General features: G+C 39.1%; 1 protein-coding gene across 7 annotated transcripts in view; it reads left to right on the forward strand.

Annotated features, from left to right (window-relative positions):
* PRPF18 (pre-mRNA processing factor 18) overlaps positions 1-25459 on the forward strand; it is a 102870-nt gene that overhangs the window by 67571 nt on the left and 9840 nt on the right. For 4 of the 7 annotated variants that reach the window (XM_053225316.1, XM_053225318.1, XM_053225317.1 and 1 more), the window contains 8 exons: positions 3188-3265; positions 5971-6075; positions 8187-8300; positions 14315-14461; positions 15974-16042; positions 17962-18102; positions 18228-18299; positions 20620-20775. In XM_053225316.1, coding sequence (XP_053081291.1) covers positions 6055-6075; positions 8187-8300; positions 14315-14461; positions 15974-16042; positions 17962-18102; positions 18228-18299; positions 20620-20775 — 720 coding nt within the window. In that variant the 5' untranslated portion in view covers positions 3188-3265; positions 5971-6054. Of the gene's footprint in view, positions 1-3187; positions 3266-3380; positions 3408-5970; positions 6076-8186; positions 8301-14314; positions 14462-15973; positions 16043-17961; positions 18103-18227; positions 18300-18817; positions 20329-20619; positions 20776-25459 lie in introns of those variants that run through there. The other 3 variants (XM_053225319.1, XM_027073462.2, XR_008299922.1) reach the window with 2 other exon arrangements.

Raw genomic sequence — 25459 nt, forward strand, 5'->3', positions numbered from 1 at the left:
TATGAAGAAACTTCATCCTCAAACAGGTATTTGGGAAAGGTGTAGTATTTTAATAGCCTTTCAGATAATCGTGGATATTCTTTGATGCTGTACCAAAACTACACAAATGGTAAGTTTCTTAAAGATTAGAGTTTGGATTCTGACCCATATCAGTGAACTTTTTTTTTTTTTTTTTTTTTTTAAGATTTTATTTATAAATAATCTCTACACCCAAGTTGGGTCTTGAAGTTAGAACCCTGAGATCAAGAGTTGCACACTCCACCAATGAGCCAGCCAGGTGCCCATCAATGAACTTTTTTGTATATTACAATCTATTGATCTGTTTTCCAGATCTTTTCTGAACTATTCTGCTTGTAGATCTTTTGCCTATGCATAATCTTGAAACTTGTTGATTTTGTACTGTCATGGTTTGCTGAGCTACATAGGTCTTCTACATGTTATGTTCTTGAAATGATACATATCACCACTGATTGACCAGAAAAACCTTTTAGCATTGGGAAACCATCAAGTTCACAGTGATGGCTGCAAGTTTATCACCATTCTGATCTTTGCTTGAAGGATGGAATTTTATCATTGGCAACAAATATTACTCTTTTCCTTTCAGTAATGGGCTTGCTTTGTTCGGTTTTGAGAAAATGTCTGCCAAATAGGAGACAGCTATCATAGTTCATTATGTAGCAGAACTGCTTGTATGTTTGATTTCATCCTACCAAATATAAAAAGATGATAATACTCAGGGGTTGAGATTTAGTGGAATTGTACTGTATCGTGATATTGAAGAGGAGTGCCTGGCTGGCTCAGTCGGTGGAGCATGGAACTCTTGGGGTTGTGAGTTCGAGCCCCATGTTGGGTGGAGAGCTTACTTAAAAATAAAATCTTTTTTGAAAAAAGTTTCTGAATAGACACTGGTGTTTTTATTTTTTCTGCATGTGCTTGCTGGGAAGAAGACGGTGAACTCTGAGATGTAAATAAAAACAACTTTTATTTATGCTGAGGTTCCAGTGGCTTTCCTCACCTTGGCTTTTGTACCATCAGTGAAAGTGAAAGTGTGAGCACAGTGAAAATGGAGCACATAACCTCTTAGTATTATTACGATACTGTGTTTGACCTTCTAGAACCCCTGACAAGGTCTTTAGGACCCCTAGAGGTCCATGAACTACCTTTCGACAATTGATACTCTAGGCTAAGATTTTATTGGGTATAGTCAATGGAATTGAGATGTGGTAGTAAAAGATACTGTAAAGATTGGACCACAGACTGAGGCTTGGAGAGTCCTTTACTTCTTCTGAGAGGATACGAGTATGTGCTTGTCAACTTGTTTACGTGACATATGACAGTGAATGAATGCTACGTGGTCATAAGAAACAGTTGATGCTGAGATAAGATTTGGGGAGTGAAGAACTGAAGCTTGTAATACTGGATCCGTTCAAAGACTTTAAGGACCTGAGTTCTAGTGGTGCGTGTTACTTACAAGGCTCAGTAAGTTGTGGGGATGTCACCTGCCCTTTCCAACTCTCTGCTCTCTCACCTCTAAACTGGGATTAGTATTATTTTGCTCCCACCTTTCTCAGGGTAGCTTTGATGTTTGGATGGTGCAATCAGTTCCTTACCCCAGGTCATAACCTTCAGCTTTGCATCTGTAAAGCTGTTCGTTTGTGGTGGATGAGTCAGTAAATGTTCTTTGAGTTAATGAACTTTAACAAAACTGTTGATCCTGAGGATTCTAAACATACACAAAAAAAGAATTATAGGATGAACCTCCATCTATCCTTGTCTCGTGTTCTTTTATAAACAAGATAGGATCACACCCAACAAAATTACATTTGGGTCCTTAATACCATTAATATCCTCTCTCGTTCAAATGTTCCCAGTTGAATTAAAATATGTACATAGACATTTTTACAGTTGGTTTGGTCAAATCAGATCCACACAGAATCCACTTGCTTGTTAACTTTGTTAACTACGACTCTTGGTTTCTTTTAATCAAGAACATTTTCATTCTCCCCCATTTTTTTATGCCAGTAACTTGTTAGAAAAACTGGCTACCTTGATAAACGTCCCAGTATTTGCTTCCCAGTGATGGTGTTTCGTTTATTTCCCTATTCCCTACGTTTCTAATAAACTGTAAATTAGACCTAAATGGTTAGATTCACTTGCAGCTTTTTGGCAAGAATACTTAGTAGATGTGCTGTATACTTCCTGTGTGTATCACAGGGGAGACACACAATGTTTTCCTGATGCCAGGCTTGATCAGGGCATTCAAGTGTAGCAGTCTAATCTGCCCGTTGTTCACCATCAGCCTTTCTTGTCATGGTCCTGGCATCCATGATCATGGCCGGAGTGAATGAGCTTGGGAACTATGAGGTACTGAAATACATGTATGGAGGTACCATTGAGGTACCCTTATAATTACTACTAATAAAGTAGGGCAGTATCTTTATTTGAGCTAAGTCATTACTGGAATAATATCCAAATGGCACAACTGTAGACGGAACAGCGTCCAAATTAGGGAATGTAGATTTAACGGCAAGAATGATTTTGTATACAGTATAGAAAGAACTAACTTTTTTTTTCTCCTACAGACTTAGAGCTGGTCTCATAACATTGAATCATATAAAACAGATAACTTTAAACGATCTTGCTAATTGCTAATCAAGACTCTCACACCATTTTATGTCTAGATTAAGAATTAATATGATTTTAAGAATCATATCAGTACAAATATAATTAATTGGTACAGGAAGATTCCAAGTGACAAAAAAGATTTTGGACACACCCTAGGAGCTCTCTGGGTAATGGCAGTTAAGATGTCAGATAACAGTTAACCATAATCTTTGATTGTTTCTGTGGGAAGAAAATAATTAAAGCATCCTATTTTTTGTAGTTTGTAATGAATTCATTTGTAGAAATTATCATTGAACCTAAACATTGGGAAATTAAATGAAAACAACGTGAACATTTGGAAAATATTGTTGGTTTCTTCTCTTTGCTGGATATGCCTGTTAAAATGATACTGCAAGAAAAAGACTTCATATTTAGAGCAGATAGAAGACAGATGGCATGTTGAGGGATTCAGTATAATATACCTGGCTTTACCATGCTCTTGATAAACTCAAGTGTTGGTAGGTTGCCTACGGAACATGAAATTTTACCCAGGGACCTATTAACGTACTTCTCTCTTCAATAGGAAAATAAAAAGTATTTCAAGCGTAGTGAACTTGCCAAAAAAGAAGAGGAAGCGTATTTTGAAAGATGTGGCTACAAGGTAGGGCTCTCTGCTTTTGTGTTAAGTCGTATATTTCTGAGTTTAAATTTATATAGCTGTTGTTAAAGTGACAAAATTATTGATCTCTGTTCAATTTATCAATGTTATACGTTAGCCTATAAATGAGAAGCCATCGGGAGAGGTAGGAGCTTTTTTCTTTTTTCTTTCTTTTTTTTTAAATCTTGAATTCAGGCAAATACATGCATGCCTTCTGGCTTGGAATGGTTTGGCTTTTGTGGACAGCATGAAGTGGCTTGAGATCAAAGCTTGAATTTTGTTTCTTTGAATTTTTTGGGTCTGATTCTGCCTCATCTTCATCTCCACCAACCACCAGCTCCTCCCCCCACCTCTCCCAATAAAAGTCCATTTTAAAGGGTTTCAAAACATTTTTACTCATTCGACCACAACCGAGGTGTAGCACCTTGTGGTATTTCCCCACTTTCACTGGAATATTTTAAGCCATTGTTTTTATGTTTGCATTGTTAATAGTTCCTTTTGGCCCCAAGTACCTCTGCCTGAGGCACAATGCCATGTAACACTGTGCTTTTGTGTGATAAGGTCTAGTGTGTAGAGAATGTATAGAAATATTAGAAACGAATGAGTGGCCTGGAAGACTGTCTATTTCAGAGGCATGACTCAAAGTGTCCTTGAGGTTACCCTATTATTATCCTATCCAACTCTTCTCCTAGTTGAGTAACATATTGGGGTTTTTATTGGGAGGGGTTAAATGTTATGAGGTGAAGTTGATGTTTAAATCGTTTTAAAAGAAGACTGTATCTAGTTTAATACTTTCTTAAACAAGACCGAGAAATTGTGTTGAAATACTTGTGCCAAATCCTAAATTTGACAGTAACTTTTTGCTTGTGAACCATGTGTATAATATAATACTCTTGTGCATGTAATGGGGAAAGTCTGGAGATCAATTTATCTGGCATAGCATTTCTAAAAGGAAGCATGAGGAATGCGAATGGTATGTATATGCATTTGGTTTTATTTCGTAGTGTGGGCAGGGGGCAGGTATTGGAAATGTAGTTTTATGTTTCTGATGGATGTCTAAAATACAAAAGTTTGCATTTTTATTTTGATATTTTCCATAAATGTATTGATTTCATTCGCTTTTAGCTTAGGAAAAATAAAATACATTTTATGTAAATAGCCAGCGAATGGATACCAGGACAGAAGAATTCTCATCTTTTCTTGTCCATTGTTGTCTAACTCACACTTGGTCTGGAATGAGAATCGTTTACCATGGATTTAGTCTGCTGACTTGTTGCTTTCCCAGATGCCTAAATTTGAACCTTTTCAACGTTTTGGTCAAGTAGGAAAAGAATTAAAACCAGGCGGTTTTGCTTTGTTTACATTGCTTCAGTTATAGGTCAGTACTTTTTTGCTTCTGTAGAGAAAAGCACTAAAGCAGAGGAACTACCGTAGAGACACTGCTGGTGGCATTGGGTCCAGCGGACAGAATGTAACTGGCATTCTGTAATTACGAGTGCTTGTCATCCCGAGAGTTTTGGAGAAATGCCTGTTTTTATGCTTAAAGAGAAAGCACAGGCTTTTCTTTCTAAATCGTGTTTAATATTTCCTTTTTGGTAGTAATGAAAATGCAGCATGTATCACTTCCATTCTCTTATGAAAACTAGGTTCCGTTTTTAAGGCTTGATGCCGATTTCGTTTGTGAAAATACAGGAGTTGATTTTTGTACCTCAGTTTTCTGTCAGCTCTGTTAACATTAACGTAACAGTTAGCCATGAACTATAGAATCAGAAATGATATCATTTTTAACCATTATAGCCTTCTTAATGGAATGTGAGTATTTCTTTAATGTTGGCCTTCTATTTTTTATTTTTTTTTTAATCTTTTGGCATTTGAAATTAGTCCTATGATCAGATGGGAAACCATGTTCCAGTATCTTTTTACAGACTACACCTTGGGGCTTACGAATTGTTGAACTTAATTTTCCTAAACTGTGAGCTGGACAGCAGACTCAATATGTGAAAAGATCCCTCCCTCCCCACCCCGCAGGTTCATACATACAAGAATGTCCATTCTTGGGAGCGGGCGTGCGGGGGTCGGGTATGAGTAGAAAGGTGCTGTTATTTCCCCCCAAGGTTCAGAGCTCGGTCTGTTGGCAAATTGTGTGTAGCTTTGGGAGTATTTCCACATGTCCAGCAGTGGTCTCGGTGCTCTTGGAATCCTCCCTTTCAAAAAGGAGGGTAGGAAAAAGCAGGAGCTTGAGTCTTCACAGATTTCTTAGAAAACACTTTTTTTGTTTGTTTGTTTATTTCATTAAAACCCAGAACAAGGATCAAACAACCCTATGAGGTGGTTTTCTCAAAGAGGAGAAGCAAGTTGATGGTTTTTAAGAAAAGAGTTTAACTTGTTTCGAGTCTAGGGAGAAACGAGCCTAAATTTCAGCCCTTGTAAGTTTTAGATTTTGGAAATCATGATACATCTGTCGCTTTTCAGTAGCAAGAGTGCTGTCTCCTTGTGTGTGTGCTTGCTGGCTGTGTCCCTGAGATGGAGAAGTTTGATGAGTTCTCAAATGCAGGCACATTTATTAGGAGTTCCTCAGTGGAACATTTAGAAAACCTCCAATATTGAAAACCTGTTTATTTCCATGAGCAGTTAATGCATAGAATGATCAGTACTAGCTATATTATACTGTAAAAGCTGAATTTGATTTCTTTTGGCTATTAATATAGATACAGCCAAAAGAGGAGAACCAGAAACCATTAACTTCTTCGAATCCTGTGTTAGAACTTGAACTTGCAGAGGAAAAGTTACCCATGACTCTTTCTAGGCAAGAGGTAAGTTTATGTATGAGTGTTTCATGAAAAAAAGAAAAACCTCCAGAGCACTTGCATTTATTTCCATTTCTTTCCAGTAAGTTTTATGTCATTATTGCCTACATAACGTGACCTACTGGATTAAAATACTGTGCAGTATTCATGAAGTTCTAAATCTTTGCTTTTCTTGTTATTCTTGAACTTTTGAAAGAATATATGTTTCTAAACTTTAGAAACTAAACACATTGTTCTAAATAAGTGTATACGTTCTAAGTAATTATACTTAAGTTACTTGTCTAAATTATTTTACTTTATTTATTTTTAGTTTTTTAAATGTGTATTTATTTGGAGAGAGGGGAGGAGAGTGCAAGCAGGAGAGGAACAGAGAGAAAGGGAGAGAGAGACTCCCAGCCTGCGCTAATGGTGCAGAGCCTGACATGGGGCTCAATCTCATGAACCATGAGATCATGACCTGAGCCGAAATCAGGAGTCAGGCACTTCACCGACTGAGCCACCCAGGCACCCCTAAATTGTTTTAAAAATACGGTTTTATAACTTTCTCTGAATATGTCTTAATAGGTCAGAACACAGAGATCTGTATAATTTTTTATGACTACATAATTTCCCATAATATTTTTAAAGCCAATTATTCTTTTAAAAACCAAATAGTAATGGTCCTTTAGATTGCTTTAGCACATCCCTCTTAGAAATCATACTAAGATGAGCATCCTTCTACAGATGGCGTTGCGTGCATGCTAACGTATGGTTATTTCTTTTGGAAGATTTGTGAGAAGCATGGTTTCTGCACTCTGTTGAGTAAAGACTGAACGTTTCTACGACTTGGGGTACATAGGACCGCCAGGCTCTGTAGACAGGTCATGCTACTTTGTGCTCTCAGCTACAGTGCTTTTTAGACTCTAGTCAGGACCAACTGTTCTTTTTCTTAAAAAGCCAAAAACGACAACAACAAAAAAATCTCAAGAAAGTCATGTGACATAAAGAATTCAAACTGTATAGAGCGATACAAAACAAAAATGAACTATGAACAAAAGGAAACTTACAGAGGAAAGGATGAGCTGACTCTAAAAGCTGTCATGTGAAAATTAGGTGAAAGGAACTTGGAATACCTAGCCCCAAGAGAAGAACATTGGGGACATAAAAGAAGAAAAATCCATTGACAGTAGCTGTAATTTTGGAAAAGAATTTAGTGTTCTTGTGGTTGCATAAAGTAGAACTAAGGCATATTGGTAGAATTCTGAGGAAGGGAGGTTTTAGTTTATTTTGAGAAGTAAAACATATGTGAAAGTATGTGTCCAAAATTGGGACGGCCTGTTCCATGACGAGGCGTGATCCCTGGCATTTGTCCGACGGGCCTGGCAGAGGTGTTTTGGAAGTCATGTCTGCCTTGATTGGAGATAGCGTTGGATGGCCTCTTAAGCATCTTTTTAATACGAAGCTTTGGTTAATTCAGTGGGAGCCCCACCAATGGTTTCTGTGCCACTATTTATGTTTCCAGATAAAATTCTTTCTTGTTACTTGGGAACAATTTTGGATCAACCTTTATTTTTCACAATTAAAATTTATTTTTTTCTTATGAGATGCAACATGGATACAAAGAGTGTATAAAACATGCATGTGCAATATAATGGGTGATGACAAAACAGAACCCAGGTAACGATCACCCAGGTCAAGAAACAGTATTTCCAGCCCCTCAAAAGCCTTACCGGTGCCCCGCCCTGATCCTAACTCCCATCTCTTCTGAGGGTAAGTTTTTGGTTTTTAATGTGGCATTACAGTGCTGACTCCAGGCTCTGGTCAGTGAGTTCTTGGATGACTCTAGACTTTATTTTCCTTCTGTATTTAAAAGTTACCACTCCCTCCCATCTTCATGCTTTTCTTGGGTATTCTGTTATCCAGATGGAGCCTTTGCCGAAACAGCCAAAGTACGCAAAACACGTTAGAGATTTTCAGATGTGCAGTAACTCACTAGATCTGTTCACGGAAAATTGAAGGAAAAATAAGGACAACTGACTTTGCATTTCAATTTTGAAATAATGTATTTGGTAACCTAAAGGAGGAATTATTATTACTAAAAACATAGGGATTACTATTATTACTGATTTTTTTACTAGGTTATCAGAAGATTGAGAGAAAGAGGAGAACCAATCAGACTATTTGGAGAAACTGATTATGATGCATTTCAGCGTTTAAGAAAAATAGAGATCCTCACACCAGAAGTTAACAAGGTAAGAAGTCAGGACAAAACTCAGAGAATATCACTGTACCACATAAACTAGAGTAGTATGGGGTTTGAGCACTTGCGTTGTTCTAGGCAAAAATGGAACAATGAAGTTGCCAGATTACTGCTGCTGAAGTAAATCTTTAACGTTTAATTTTTAAAAAAGCACCCGTCTAATTTAATTAAAAGCACCTATCTTAATTAACGGCACCTGTCTTAAGCATACAGTTCAGTGCATTTTGACGAATTCTTTTAAACATGTAACCACCACCCTTATGAAGATGCACAGTGTTTTTCTCACACAGGAAAGTCACCTAGTGCCCCTTCTTAGCCAGTCCTCCTATTCCATCTCCTCCATGTGTGCACAACCACCTTTGAAAATTCTATCACAGTAGGTTAATTTTGCTTGTTCGAGTATGTCATGTAGATGGAGTCATGAGAGCATGTCTGGCTTCTTACGCTGAGGATAGTTTTTAGATTCGTCGTTGTTACTGCAGAAATCAGTAGTTTGTCATTGGTGATGATCTTCATTTGTCTGAATATACCACCATTTGTGTCCAAATTCGGGCTATTAAGAATAAAACTGCTCTGACTAGTCTTTTTTTTTTTTGAGAGAAAGTACGCTTGCGCGCCCAAGTGGGGGAGGGGCATAGACAGAAAAAGAGAGCATCCCAGGCAGGCTCAGCGCTGAGCAGTGTGGGGCTCAATCCCATGAACTGACATCATGACCTGAGCTGAGATCAAAAGTCGGACACTTACTCCACTGAGCCACCCAGGCACCTGCACAAGTCTTTTTTGGGTCTGTGTTATTTCTCCTGAGTAAATAAAGGTTACATCTCTTGGTAAATACCTGAAGTAGAAGGGCTGAATAGTAAGAGTAAATGTATGGTTAAGTTCTTTAGAAATGCCAAGTATTTCCAAATGTCCTCAAGCCTTTTTTATTGTAAGTGTTTTAAATTGTAACCATTCTCTTGTAGGTGTAGTAGTATTTCAGTATTTAATTGTGGTTCTATTTATAGCTCCCTGGTAACTAAAGGTAATGAACATCTTTTCATAGACTTACAGCCCGTATATTTCTCTGTGCAGTATGTGTAAAAATCTTTTGTTCATGTTTTAATTAGGTTGCTGGCCTTCTTATTTTTGAATTCTAGGAGTTCTTTATATATTCCTGAATACAAGTTCTTTGTCAGATATACAGATACATGTTTTATGACTATTTTCTGCTAGTTTTTGGCTTACCTATTCTCTTCATGGTGTCTTTTGATGGGCAGAAGTTTCAAATTTTGATGGAATCCATTTCTTTTTTATGGTTGCTGCTTTTGGTGTTTTGCTTAAGAAATATTTGCCTATCCCACGGTTTTGGAGAGATACACTTCTGTATTTTGTCTAAAAGGTTAATAGTGTTAGCTTTTACACATAGGGCTCTGATAAGCATATGGTTTGTCTTGGTGAATATTCCATGGACTTTTGAAAAGAGTGCATTTTATACGCTGGGTAAATGTCAGTTACCCAATGGTAGTATTGTTCAGCTCTTCTGTGGCCTTACTAACTAATCTGCTCTGTCAGTTACTGAGGGATAGCTGGGGTGACCTATGGCTATGTAACAGATCACCCCCAAACTTAGTAGCTTCCAACAGTTTATTATTGTAAAATCTTTCTCGGTCCTATATGACTAACAAACCATCCTGAAACTTAGTAACTTAATTAATGATATCTCACAATTCTGTAGTTTGGGGGTACACTGGGCAGTTATTTGCTTGTGTTCTTGCTTGGGGTTGCAGTCAGATGAGGGCCGACTGTGGTCATGTGAAGGATCCCCTGGACTGACCTCCCAACTACATGGTGTCTTAAAGGTCCTTCCATGTGGTAGGATGTGTCCAAATTTCTTTCCTTTTTAAGGCTGAGTAATACTGTGTTGCGTGTATGGATCCCATTGTTTTTATCCATTCGGCTACAGTGGACTTTTGAGTTGTTTCTCACTTTTGGCAGTGAATACTGTTGCTGGCTTTGAACATAGGTTTACAAATACCTGTTCAGGTTCCTGCTTTCACTTCTGTGTACATACCCAGATGTGGGATTGGTGGATTATGTAGCGATTCTGTGTTTAACTTTTTTCTTTTCAAGCATAAATGAATTTAAAAAATTTTCTTCAGTTGTGTTTAATGTTCACAACAATCTTTTTAAAATTTTCAGTCCTTTTGAAAACCTTAACTTAGGGGCACCTGGGTGGCTCAGTTGGCTGAGCATCCAACTCTTGATTCTGGCTCAGGTCATGATCCCAGGGTCGTGGGATCGAGCCCCGCATCAGGCTCCATGCTGAGTGTGGAGCTGGCTTGACATTCTCTGTCCCTCTGTCCCTCTCCCCTCTTCTTGTCTGTATGTACACCTTCTGTCTCTAAAACAAAAGCTTAAAGTCTTAGACTGGTTTTTGTGATGCTTCATTTCACCAATATTTATTTCTCTTCTATATCCAGAGTCTCCTTCCTTGTTTGAAGATAGTATTAAAATATTAATGTGAACTATGAAATTATTATGTGATTTAATTTTTCTACTAGTCACACTTAATTACTTGAAAATTTTTCTAGTTATTAGTATTTATTAGAACCTGCCGTATTAAAAAGTTTTTTTTTTTAATGTTTATTCTGAGAGAGTGAGCACGAGCAGGGAAGGGGAGGGGAGGGGCAGAGAGAGAGAGAGAGAGAGGAAGAGAGAGAGAATCCCAAGCATGCTCTGTGATGACGGCGGGGCTTGAATTCACAAACCATGAAATTATGACCTGAGCCGAAAACAAGAGTTGGACGCTTAACTCTCTGAGCCACGCAGGGTGTCCCCAACCTGTTGTATTTTAATCTTGCTCAAGCTTGTCCCAGAAGCTACAGAGTTTATCAGTACATTTTTTAAAACAAATTGAGGTATGATGGATGTATTAGTTTCAGGTATACAGCTTAGTGATTTGATATTTGTGTATATTGTAAAATGATCACCGCAGTAAGTCTGGTTAATATCTGTCACCATACATAGTTAAAAATGTTTTTCTTGTGTTGAGGACTTCTAAGCTCTACTCTTGACAACTTTTAAATATGCAATACCAGGGGCCCCTGGGTGGCTCAGTCGGTTAAGCGTCCGACTTTGGCTCAGGTCACGGGCTCACAGTTCTTGAGTTCGATACCCATATCGGACTCTATGCTGACATCTCGGAGCCTACTTTGGATCCTCTGTCTTCCTTTCTCTCTGCCCTTCTTCTGCTCTTTCTCTCTCAAACATAAGTAAACCATTTAAATATGCAGTGTGGTATTAACTGTAGTCCCTGTGCTGTGGCACCACGTCCTTGTGCACTAACTGGAAGACTATTTTAAGCTGATAACAACTTAAGTGTGATTGAATTTTGAATTTTAAAGCTTTACATTTTTACTACTGTCTGCCACATCTTAGGTTTACGTGTTCTTACCTTGTAAATCCTTTAATTCTTGTAGTTACAGTTTTACTGCTTTTGTCTTGAAATCTTCCTACTAGCTTTGTAAAGTGATCTACTACCTTTATAATACATATATTTACCTATTTCAGTGAGATTTATACTTTTGTACGGTGTTACTAATTAGCACTCTTTTCTGCTTAAAGAAGGCCCCTTAACATTCCTTGTGGGGCTGGTCCAGAGGTGATGAACTTCTTTAGTTTTGCTTGCCTGCAAGACTCTTTCTGCAATTCTGAATGATCACTTCCTGGTAGAGTATTCTTGTTCGGAAGTTTTTCCTTCTGGTACTTCGAATATATCGTGCCGCCCCCTTTGTTCCGCAAACCTGCTAAAAAATCTGCCGATAGTCTTGTGGGGGTTCCTTTATACACAACAGGTGGTTTTTCTTTTGCTGCTTTTAACATTCTCTCCTTGCCTTTCTTTACCTTTTGACATTTTAATTAGAATGTGTCTTGGCGTGGGTACGTGTCACTTTCTGAGGTTCTCGCCATACCATTTTCCACAGCAGCTGCACCATTTTACGTTTCCAGCCACGAAGGGTTCCGTCGTTCCACATCCTGGCCAGTACTTAATACTTACTGTTACTTTTGATCATAGCCATTCTGTCGGGTTGAAGTGTTATTTTACTGTGGTTTTGATTCGCATTTCCCTAACGAGTAGCAATGTTAAACATCTTTTTGTTTGCTTATTGGCCTTCTGTGTGTGGTCTTCTTTTTTAATTTATTTTTATTTTTTTGGATGTAGTCTTCTATTTAAGACCTTTGCCCATTTTTAATGAGGTAGGGTTTGTTGTTGTTAAATTGTATGAGTTCTTGATATATTTTGGTATTAGTCATTATCATATTAGTAATTTACAAGTACTTCTCCCATTCCATGGGTTATCTTTTCACTCTGGTGATAGTATCTTTGCAGAAAAGTTTTCATGTTTGATGAAGTCCAGTGTACCTATTTTTTTTTTTTTTTTTTTTTTTTGGCCTGTGCTTTTGGTGTTGTATCCAAGGGATGATTGCCAAATCCAGTATCATGAAGCTTTTCCCATGTGTTGCCTTATAGGAGTTTTACAGTTTTAACTATTACGTTTATGTCTTGGATCCATTTGTGTGTGTGTAAGAGTTTTATCTTTTTTTTTTAAATTTTAACTTGCTTTATTTTTTAAAATTTGCATCCAAATTAGTTAGCATATAGTGCAATAATGATTTCAGGAGTAGATTCCTTAGTGCCCCTTACCCGTTTAGCCCCCCCCCCCCCGAAACCCCTCCCATAACCCTTAGTTTGTTCTCCATATTTATGAGTCTCTTCTGTTATGTTCCCCTCCCTGTTTTTATATTATTTTTGTTTCCCTTCCCTTATGTTCCTCTGTTTTGTCTCTTAAAGTCCTCATATGAGTGAAGTCCTATGATATTTGTCTTTCTCTGACTAACATCGCTTAGCATAATACCCTCTGGTTCCATCCACACAGTTGCAAATGGCAAGATTTCATTCTTTTTGGTTGCCGAGTAATACTCCATTGTACATGTATATAAACACACACACACACACACCCCACATCTTTATCCATTCATCCATCGATGGACATTTGGGCTCTTTCCATACTTTGGCTGTTGTCGATAGTGCTACTATAAAATTGGGGTGCATGTATCCCTTTGAAACAGCACACCTGTATCCCTTGGATACATGCCTAGTAGTGCAATTGCTGGGTCGTAGGGTAGTTCTATTTTTAGTTTTCTGAGGAACCTCCCTACTGTTTTCCAGAGTGGCTGCACCAGCTTGCATTCCCATCTTTGATCCGTTTTGAGTTAATTTTTTTTTAATGTTTACTTTTGAGAGAGACAGAGTGTGAATGGGGGAGGACAGAGAGAAAAGGAGACACAGAATCTGAAGCAGGCTCCAGGCTCTGCGCTGTCAGCACAGAGCCCAACACAGGGCTCGAACTCATGAACCATGGGATTGTGACCTGAGCTGAAGTGAGACGCTTAACTTACTGAGACACCCTGGGCTCTCCTTTTTTGAATTTTTATGTGTGGTGTAAGGTATTGGGTCCAGCTTTAAGGCTTCTGTTTTTATCAAGTGGTCACAAACTGGATGTGAATAGAATGTGGAATTTGCTGATTTATTAGAAACCTAGTAAAAGCCCAGGATATAGATGAGATACTAGTTGACATTGCTGAATGTTACAGGAATTCAGAATAGTTGTGGTAAGGCTAGACATTTTAAGTCAACTGGAAAAATGGGTTGAGGACTCACTTTCATTAGACCTCACTAGAAAATTAAAGCATTTGTGAGTATTCTCATTTGCATTTGTCACACATACACTTTATTTTTCTGACCAGAGGAGCTGTTGTACATACATTCTTTCAAATTTAAATATGTTCATGATAATTAACTTCGGACACCGATGATAGCTGTGTAATAAATTGAAATCTTACTTGAGTCCCTAATTTTACTAAGCTCTTAACTACTTGTGGAGGAAGAAAATGACTTGGACTTAGTGAAAAATCAAAAGTGAAATATCAGATTTCATAGGAGGTGTAATTTTTCACCCTTTTCAGGGATTGAGAAATGATCTGAAAGCAGCTTTGGATAAGATTGACCAGCAATACCTCAATGAGCTTGTTGGTGGCCAGGAACCTGGAGAGGAAGACACACAGAATGACTTGAAAGTTCATGAAGAAAACACCACAATCGAGGAGTTAGAGGTAATCTCTACGCCCACCTGTCTTCATTCCCTGGCATACCTTCCATTCCCTGGAGAAGATTCCTGAGGTCATCGGGTTCCTCACTTCGGAGCACAAAGGCCCATTTGAAATTTCATGCTTTTACTTATCACTCCCTTTTTCCTCAATGTCCACTCACATTATCCTACTTCCTGCCTTCAAAAGTAATCATTTGGCTATGTTTGACACGCATCCTTGTATCTGTTGGTGGTCTTGTAAAGCCAGTAGTGTTTTGTATGCTTGTGTTTTGAATACTCATAAATGATACTATACTGTGAAACTAATTTTTTTTTACTCTTCTTTTTCTACTTAGAACTGTTTTTAAGATCCACCCTTGATGTTGCACGTATATCTAAACCTTTGGATTAACTGCTGCGTAGCATTTCGTACTCGGTGGCATTCACTGCCTTGTACTTTTTGCTTCCTCCTGAGAGCTGGCTTGCTCCGGCTCCCTAGTACCACAGACAGCTTTGTGAGGAGCAGTCTTGCACATACCCCTGTGGACTCAGAGGCAGGGTTGCTGTGTTAGAAATGTTTCACTTGTCCAGTACTGTCAGGCTGCTCCCTAGAACGCCCGTACCGGTCTATACCCGCATCAGCAGTGTGTGCGTGCCCTTTGTTCCCACATCCCTGCCAGCACTTGGCAGTATCTTGCTTTCTCATTTTTTGCCACTGTGATGAATATGGTGTGATATGTGTAATCTTAATTAAAAAGCAGTGTTGTACTATCTAAATATCTAGCTCAAGCTAAAATTATGGCTTAGTTTAAAGCTTTAACTGCTTAATAAAACACAAACTATTATTTTTCTGTTTCCTTTCACTCTTGGCTGCACTCTGCATGAGTAAGATCATAGTTCTGGTAATTGTGCCCTGTCTTTCTCCCCCTCACTTATCTATGCACCCTAAATCTGACAGAAAAAATTAGTGTGAGTAACCAGTTCTGAGCTTGTTTTTTTTCTGAAATAGCTTTATTATGATAATCACTTATTATACTGCTTACCCATCTAAAATGTTCGGTTCACTGATTTTTAGTATATTCGCAGGTTGATGGAACCATCATCACAATCTAATTCCAGAACATTGTTTTCCTAAAAAGAAATCTCCGTTCCATTAGTAGTCAGTCCTCAAAGCCCCATCTTTTGTCTTTCGGTTCATAAAAGATGACCTACTCTCTAAATTTAAATGGCAAGGTATATTTTCTTTTTCGTTTTTTTAAGTTTATTATGAGAGAGTGTGTGTGTGCACCAGAGGGGCAGAGAGAGAGGATCCCAAGCGGCACAGAGCCTGACACAGGGCTCGATCTCACGAACCATGAGATCATGATCTGAGCCGAAAGCAAGTTTTGTTTTTTATCTAGAAAGTCCTTAGTTTTTTTGTTTTTTTTTTTTTAAACAGCAGTTAGTTTCTGTAATAAAGATCCGTGTTCAACTCACGTTGATAACATATTCCGTCGTTGCTCTTTACGAATGACCGGAAGCATTCTGTTTTCTGCAGGCATTGGGAGAGTCTTTAGGAAAAGGGGATGATCATAAAGACATGGACATCATTACCAAATTCCTTAAGGTACGTGTTTTTGGGCTACGAAGGAAGGACGTGTGGGTTGGTTACGAACTGTTCTTTAATTTTTGGACCATATTTAAGGGTCAAGGACTGGAGAGGGAATCCCTCGTTAAACGTGTTTTGTATGTACCTGGTTTCCAACACTGCCGTGCACTTGGGTAGAGAGGTTAGTCTGAGGGGATGTACGTGTACTTTCACTGTGGCACTTTAAAACTGACTTACTGTAAACACACAGAAAAGAATCACAGCGGTGGAACAAACGAGAAGTTCGGGGAGTTTAAAATTTTTTAAAACACTCCAGGAGGGAGTGCAGTGAGGGGCTTGTTCCAGAAGCTCTTACGAGTGGTGATGGCAGTAAGGAGAGGAAGGAGGTGGGAAGACCTTGGCAGTGGAAAAAAAAGCAAACACATCAGCAACCTTTCAGAGACTGCTCATTTTCTCAGTTCTGCAGATAGCTGCGTATTCCCGCTATGGTTAGCTCCATCCGTCTCTGGCCGTGGGATTTCTTGCTTTCCTGGAGTAGGTAGAGTGTGTGCGAATGTCAGATTCATTTTAGCACTTATTCACAAACTATGTTCATGCCAAGAGATTTAAACACGAGAAGTGCTTTTACTTGTGTTTACTGTTTAAATACAGTGTATTAGTCATCAGGATTCTCAGTCTGTTGAGATGGCATGGAATTAGATAGGGCTTGGGAGCTGGCGTGAGCTGGAATTTCCTCTTGGAGTGACCACCTCTCCTCTCCGGACAGAGGATGAGCATAGGTGATGCCCCTGGGGTGGTAGGTCTTCCTCCACCTTCCCTGGTTATCTGCCTCTAGAAAGGGTGCTCTTTGCATTTAAACCCAAGGGGCACTAGGTCTACTTTCTAGGGCTGGGAGAGGGGAGGGGGGATGAGTCATAGTTGATTTGTTTTCTTTTTCCTTCCTTCTCCTTCAGTCAGGTGATTTAGTGGGAATATCTAATTGAATCTCCTCTTTCCTGCAAAAGTAGAAAGTCCAAACAGAGGCATACCCCATGTTATAGTGCTTGGCTTTATTGGGCTTTGCAGATAATGCGTTTTGGCTTGTTGGTTTATTTTACAAATTGATGGGTCTGTGACAGCTGTGCTTTGAGCCAGTGTACTGGCATCGTTTTTTCCCAGGAGCGTTTGTTTACTTTGTGTCTCTGTGTCACATTTTGGTGATGCTTGCAATATTTCAAACTTTTTCATTATTACATTTGTGATGGTGAATTGTGATCAGTGATTAGGATGTGAAAGCACAGATGATGGTTAGCATGTTTTAGCAATAAAGTATGTTTAAATGAAGCTACATACATTGTTTTTTAGACATAATGCTGTTGTACGCTTAAGAGACTACATTATAGCGTAAACAGAACTTCTATATGCACTAGAAAACTAAAAAAATTCATTGGGCTCTTGCGATATCTGCTTTATTAATGCGATGGTCTGCAACCAAACCCGCGGTATCTCTGGGATGTGCCTGTGCTGCACCAACATATTTGGAAGATTGATTAAGTATCATAGCACATATGCCATTATGGCAAATAAGTCTCGGTGGGTTCAATTTTATGTAATAGAAATACGAGTAAAAGTTTATTTCTGTCGAAATATTTCTGTGAGATATGATAGTTTTTTTTTTTTTTGAGAGAAATTATTGTTGAACTAGGAATATATATAATACACACACACACACACACACAGAGAACAGGGAAGTTTGTGACTTGCCAGAGGCACTGCAAAACATACCTGACACAATAAGCAGAAATAATTCATTAATTAAACGGTAATTGATGATATTTTAATTAGTCAAGAAATATACTCTAAAGATGGTAATATGTTGTTCCGTATTTTAGAGAACATTTAAACTTTTTGAACCACTGGGTGGCATCGTAGTCTAAATTTGCCCATTCTTTCGACAGTTTCTCCTTGGTGTTTGGGCTAAAGAACTGAATGCCAGAGAAGATTACGTGAAGCGCAGTGTGCAGGGTAAACTGAACAGTGCCACTCAAAAACAGACTGAGTCCTATCTCAGACCCCTTTTCAGAAAGCTTCGGAAAAGGGTAAGGTTCCTTGGAAGATGCTTCTATTAACTGATTTTTAAAAAAACAATCTGTAAAGAGTAAATGCAATCTTGAACTATACACAGTAGCTTCCAAAAATAGTGATGATGTTTTTTCTTTTCCAGAATCTTCCTGCTGATATTAAAGAATCCATAACAGATATTATTAAGTTCATGCTGCAGAGAGAATATGTAAAGGTACGTTACCAATGCTGTGCATCAAAATCACGGTATGAGCCTGTCTAGGTTGTGTGTGTGGATTATGTTTATTTAGCGTGGGAGTATTTTACAAAGGAGCTTTAAGAGTAAATGTGAGTAAACGTGAAATGAATTAGTAGTGACAAAATCTTTTATTCTCTAATGTATTGTCAGCTTTATTTTTAGACATTGATAATAAACTTTCTGACTACACTGATTTTTTAGTCATTTTTAAGGTAGGTGTAAAGATTCTTCGGAGCATGAACTGGATATAGGCAGTGTTCATTTCATGAATGGGATTGGATTTCAAAGATTGTTCAAGATTATGGCTTGGAACAAATTTTCCCATAGAAACAATGTTATGTAGATTAGTTTCCCAGGCCAGCTATAAAAGCCTACTTAATCCGTAATATAGCTAAAGTATTGTACTAATGATACAATGGAATTTAACCACCCTTTATACTTCTATGAGAAAATGTTCCAAGTAAGGCCGCTAGAATTCATCTCTCCCATTTCAGAACAGCAACAATAGCAGACCCCTTGTTAGGGACGACTTTACCCCTTGTCCCGGTGTCTTTCCTCCTGAATGGGCTCTAGGAGGTGGCGACAGGGAGAAAGCGCTCTTGAGGCCCGGGGTTCCTGGAGCCGACTTCAGAAAGGCAAGTGGAAGGCCGTCAGCTGGCTGAGGGGAGCACAAAGAGAGCGGCCTGCTGTACCAGTAGTGGGGATTGGATGAGTGCCCCTGCATCTGGGCCGTGAGCAGAGTCTGAAGCGGAAGCTTCTCGTGGCGGTGCCTCCTGAGTGTGGCAGTAGGGAATTTCAGCGTGACGGTTCCAGCGGCTGTTCCAGAGCAGTAGGTGGGGCTCTGCCAGAGAAGTGGGAACGACCGGGCTTACCCCTGTGCTCTGACCATCTCTTCCCAAACACAGGGCCGGCTGGCACCTGTGGGTGCTGCAGCCTCATGCTGATGAGGCTCCAGTAGTGATTTTACTCCTTCTGTTGGAGAGCCAGCTGGTTTTATCGAAGGAAATGTTTTTGGGTTTTATGTCTATCAATTTTATTCTTGGATAGTTTCTGTTAGTTGCATGGTGCTTACTAAGGACAGTTGCCTTGGAATGGGTAGATGAGGTCACCATCACTGCGGGAAGAAACCACTTGTCTACTAGTGAGCGTGCCTTCCCTCTGGTTACTTTTTGCATTTGCATATTTGAGAATCAGGTGAAAGTTCATTTTGCGTACAGTGCAGAAGAACCAAGAAACTTGAATAACCTATTGGGACAATTTTCTTTAGAAATTTGGGGTAACTAAATACTGGAAATTCTATCAGTTAATACCCAGTGTTAAAATTTGTACAATTCAGAATCAGTGATATAAGTATGTAATGGGCTTTTAAAAATTAAGCTTTCTAAAACTACGGAGTAGAGCAAATTCAAACTTAGGGTAGAAAATGAACTTCTAGTTAGTCTGTTGGTAGGCTAATTTTTTTTTTTTTAAATCAGCTCTACATATCATACACATAGGTATTGGATTTTTAAAATTAGAATATCTTTGAGACCTGACTGGTAAGCGTCTCTGAAACCCTCGGGGTCTTGTAGAATTTACTTGATTTCTCTTTTGGTTTTCTCCTTTTTTTCCCCTCACAGGTAGCTGGGCTTGGTTTAGAAAAAGAGCCATTTGTCTTCGTTGGTTTCTGTCTTTACGTTTTGTAGCTTTTATTTTAAGGTTCTTGGCAGGTGGGAGGTTCTGAGGGGCCAAAGTGAAACGATCTCATCCTTAAACTATTCGACTCGAGGGTTAGTATTTAATCTCTGTTTATACATCTGCTGTGGACCCTGTGTGATAGTCCCAGCTCACGGAGCCCCCGCTGCTTTCAGAGGTCTATGCTGCTGTGCAGGGAGTGGATACAGTTGCGGGTTGGATTATGAAAAACCACTTAACCTCCATCTTCTTTGTGACCACCTGTGGAGAAGACTGGGTCTAAAGGTGACTCAAACTGGAGTTGGTGTCAGTGCATCAAAAAACCTACCTGGTAATTCCAGATCTGAAATGTATTAATTTCCACTGCACAAAGGTTGCAAAGGCATGTTTGTCTTTTTACTCACAGGATTAGCTTTGGTTTCTGTTTTTCCAGGACATTTGTGGTCCTGGGAAGGGCAGTCGGTCAGCTCATATTTGAATTTCTTTTGTTTGAATAATGGGAATGGTAATACTTTCAACATGCTCAGGACATGGATGAAGATTATGTCATAAAGGGCTGTGAAATACTTTAAAAATATGGACCAACCCAGTATTTTTGCTTTTCTGATCTCTTTCTTTTTAGGCTAATGATGCTTATCTTCAGATGGCCATTGGAAATGCCCCTTGGCCCATAGGGGTCACTATGGTTGGTATCCATGCCAGAACTGGTAGAGAAAAGATCTTTTCTAAGCACGTTGCACATGTTTTAAACGATGAAACACAGCGGAAATATATTCAGGTAAGCAGTTGGGAGGGAATGAAATTGCTCTGGAGGTTAACATGCTCCGATTCCCAAATCGTAAATTTTGAGAGCAGGAGAAGAATTCTAGCAAATTGGACATAGCACGATAGGACACAAGTCCGCTTTTCCTAAGTACTTGTATTTAAGACCTCTTCACTGCATAAAATGGAGCCCTTGTAAGTTTCATACATAACGCAAGACAGGGTGAGGGGTTGTACTTTAATTACCATAGCACTGAAATAATGCTACCTCATTTGGTTTTGGGAGTTTAGTGAAGAAGGACAAATTTAGACTGTTTAGCAGTAAATCTCATTTTGTCACTTCCCAGCTAGATTTAACATCTACAGGGTTAAAAAGAAGGAATGAATAGTAAAAATTTGGGCTTAATGAATGTAATTATTTGTCAGTAACATTTAGACAGAAACAGGTCTCAAATGTTGATAGTTTATTTTCGTACAGTCCTATATGCCTCATATAAACTTGTTTGCATTATTGTTGGGCAAAACTTTTTTTCTTAGTGGGGAAAAAAGTCAACTGTTACGCAGCTTTTGCCAAATTGTCAAAAGTCCCAGATTGTGTCTGTATAATGACTTATGCCGGATGTTACTTCTGAAGCTTGAAGATGATACTGGGGAAGTTCACTTAAAATGTAAAATCCACTTAAAATGCATAACGTGCTTTCAGATTTTGTGCCAGGGAACAATTATTACCATATTCATGAATTATCTTGCTATGTGATTTCAGTTCCAAGTGCTAAAGATTAACTTGTGTGTCATGCTTTATGCCTTATTCATACATATTAGCATTTTCAAATAGGAGTTCAACCTGACTCCCTAATATGAATTGTAGAATTTATAGAGTCCAAAAATAACTTGTTGAAATTCAAAGACCTTTCCATTTTTTAATAATAACCAGTGACTGTATTGAAGGCAAAAGGCTTTTATTTGGGGGGGAAAAAGTCATTTGGCTTTAACAATAAAAAAATTTCCAGTTGTTAAATGTGTTAATTGTGTTCAGCTGTACCATAGCCAGAGCCATAGTGTGTATAACTACATAAATTGTCTCAAAGGCAGTATTTTGTTTCTCAGCAGTGGTGTCATTTCTACTTCCCCACAAACTGATTTTCTCTCTAAAATCCATCTAGTAGTTTTTAAGATTTCTGATTTATTTTTGGAAGCTATATAATGACCTTTTTCCCTTCCTTTGGTCTTCGTTTTTAATTGTTCCATTCCCATTTAAAAAATACTCCTTTTTTTCCCCAAGATGATTAGGGAAAATTGGTAAACATACTGAGAACTTCAGGAAGGTGTCTGACTTAAACCCAATAATATTGTTGTGGACAGATGTAAATATGGTAATACAGTCAGGTGCATTCCTACCTAGCTGGTTCAGTGTGGGAAGCCGTGGAGTACTGAATAGATCCATGTCTGTTGGGTGGATGCTGGTGAGATGTCATTGGGTCTTAGTCACCTCAAACTGTCCTGTTAAACATTTTAATGACTGGTTTGGTTGACTATACTGAGAGGTTTATTTATTGGATTTATAGACAGCAAGAAACAAGAAAGAGTAGGGTGTGTGTTTAGGTGGAGAAGATGTTGGCATTCCAGAAGTTCTTGAAAGACTGAAGAAAAGAACAGATTCTAAAAAAATAATATTTAAAAAGGATGACCATAAAAAAATCTGGATCCAATGACCTAGTTGCTTGAGTATACAATCTGAGCAATGTATACGAGAAAGGATTGGGGAATTTAGTAGGCTGTACGTGCAATTGAACGAGTAGTATAATATGACTGCTACAAAGTGTAATGATAGCTTGTATTTCATCATTAGACATAATGTAGCGTAGGTTCCAGAAGTCAAGAGCATAGTTCTCTGTTATATACCCGATCTAGAACGGTACCTCACTCGTGGGTCCTCAGTAAATATTTGCTGAATGAATACCATATGGGACAAGAGATGTGAAAATGTTCCTTTTTTACTCCTTGAAGGAGACCGTTGGAGGGGATCTGAGCACAAGAGCTGTGGATAATAGAGGAGCTCTCTGGTGGGATGGGGAGTAAACTTGGCCTGTAGTTTAGGACCGGGTAAGGTATAGGAAGGAAGGAGGACCTTTCTAATGAGTGTAAGGAAACAATAGTTCTCTTTTTATTGAACTTTTATTTTGAAATAATTACAGATAGACTCACAAGAAGTTGCAAAAAATAGTACAGAGAAGCTTTTTAACAGGCACAATTGCCCTGAGACAGGAGTAGGGCCACTGGGAAGATGTGAGGGAGATCCCTACCACTTGATGTTTGCAAGCATCAAGTTAACTCTTGCTTTTTTTTCCCTAATGTTTATTCATTTTTTTTTAAGTTTATTTACTTTAAGAGAGAGCGAGCAAGCAGGGGAGGAGCAGAGAGAGAGAGAGAGAGAGAGGGAGAGAGAAAATCCCAAGCAGGCTCCACACTGTCAGTGCAGAGCCCAGTGTGGGGCTTGGGTCCATGAACCTTGAGGTCATGACCTGAGCTGAAACCAGGAGTCAGATGCTTAATGGACTGAGCCACCCAGGTGCCCCAAATGTTTATTTTTGAGAGAGAGAATAAGTGGGGGAGGGGCAAAGAGAGAGGGGGATAGAGCATCCGACGCGGGCTCTGCCCTGATAGCAGTGAGCCCGGTGCGGGGCTAGAATTCACAGACCATGAGGTTGTGACCTGAGCTGACGTTGGACACTCGACTGAGCCACCCAGGCGCCCCAGCTCTTGCCCTTGTTGGCCCTTTGATGTCTTTGATTCTTCTCTGTCATTTCCCTTGAGGCCACTGCTTAAACCTAAGGTTGCAAACCCTTATGCCCATGACAGGTAGCAAGTGAGCTGAGTGTTAAACACCTGACCCTCTGACATTTGTTCTCCTACTTTTCATACGGACACAGATAGAAGCATTGTTTCATTTTGTCTCGACTCTGACATGACAGGGGACAGTGCAAGCTAGTGTGAGGTGTCAGCCGATGCTTGCCCCCGGTGCCGCTGGAGTCCCTTCAACTCACGGTTCCCTTTTAGGAATATGGGTCAGTGTTCTATCTTCCTCTCTTTTTAATTAATTTTTTATATGTGCCAAAGATCTTATTTTTTTCCAAGATACTGTGTGCTTCTATTTTTTAAAATATTGGCACCAAATTTAAAAAGTTAGCATTGTGTTTGGACAAGCAAAAGTGCTGATTTTTGATGTCCTAAAATAAACCTATGGTGCTAAACAGCTCGAGGCCAAAGAATGCTGCCCGTCCCCCCAGCCCCCAGTGGCGGAGTTTTATGAAATTCTTGACTGTGATGAGCTGAGTGGTTTGCTAAGCTGTCTTTTGAATCTCCCTCCTGTTACTTTGGTGTTGAGGTGGGGTTGATTTAGAATATCTTTTTTTTTTTTTAATGGACTATCCTTCAAAAAGGGATACATTAAGTATACTAAAGTCAGGAGTTGACAAACTTCATCTTAAAAGATAGTAAGTATTTTAGGCTTTGCATTTCCTAGGTCTCCATTGCAACTGTTAAACCCTGCAGGCTGTAGTGGGAAAGAAACGCGTGGCCTGCGGACCGTAGTTTGCTGACCTCTGACTACCTAGCCCAGACTATTCTATGTTAAGGTATTTGCTGAGAAGGTAATTGTGGAAGTCATTTAATAGGGTCAGTATTTCTTTTTAAACTGAGCTATGATAAACCTAGATGCGTGAGGTGTACCAAACTTAATTGTACAGTCCAGTGATTACTGATACATGTAATTTTTTTATCTAGACAGGAGAACAAGGTGGAGATACAGAGTGTTTCTAGTGGGACCCCAAAAGTTTGTTCATGCCTTTTCCCAGCCCAAATTCTCTTCCCATCAGAAGTGACCATTTTTCGGACTTGTGTTACTATTGGTTAACTTTGCCTGTTTTTGGACATCATGTAATGGAATCTTGGATGTATGGAAAAATTATTTTTGTATTTAGACATCCCGGTGAGAAATATGTGTGTTAGGAAGTATGGTTGAAAACAATTCAGGAGGCTATTTTATAGTACCGGGATTTCATCTTTGGGTTTTCTGCAAACCTCTATAGAATTTAAACTGTGAAAGTTGTTTGAAGTGTTCTCTTGCTCACAAAAATTAAACACACCACAGGGAGGGTGTTTTCACCGTGCAGATCAAGAAAAGTTGTATAGTTTATTAGCTGGTCTCAAATCTGAGGTTAGATTCAAATTGGTGGTAGTAACTTTAAGAACTGTGTTTGTTCTGCCAAATGCAGATGTAACCTTTGGCCCAGATTTGAGTAAAGCTTCTTGTATACAGATTATAGGAGGCTCTTGGTTATTTAGAGACCTTATAATTCAGTCATTTAAAGACCTCTCTTGAAAAGGTTCATATCTTGGGCATGCTTGTCCGTAAAGAAGAGAAGGAAGAAAGGCTGAAATTGTCATCAGGCGGCTCTGCTCTGCAGGCTCACTTGCCATGTTTCTTCGCCTTGGCCTGTGGCCCGGAAACCTGGCTTTTGTCAGTGACATTGACAGTCTCCCTTGCTTTTTGGCTTCCGTTGGGTTGGTAGTGAGAGAGGCTCGAAGGCATTTGGTAGGTGGGAGAAGAACAGGTCAGAAGTATTGATGTCCCTGGCTTCCTCCCTGTGGGGTCAGTGAGGGCTGATGGCATCCCCTCCCCAAGGCCATGTCTTCTCTCA

Source organism: Acinonyx jubatus, chromosome B4, assembly GCF_027475565.1.
Source record: "Acinonyx jubatus isolate Ajub_Pintada_27869175 chromosome B4, VMU_Ajub_asm_v1.0, whole genome shotgun sequence".
In the NCBI taxonomy this organism is placed as follows: Eukaryota; Metazoa; Chordata; class Mammalia; order Carnivora; family Felidae; genus Acinonyx; species Acinonyx jubatus.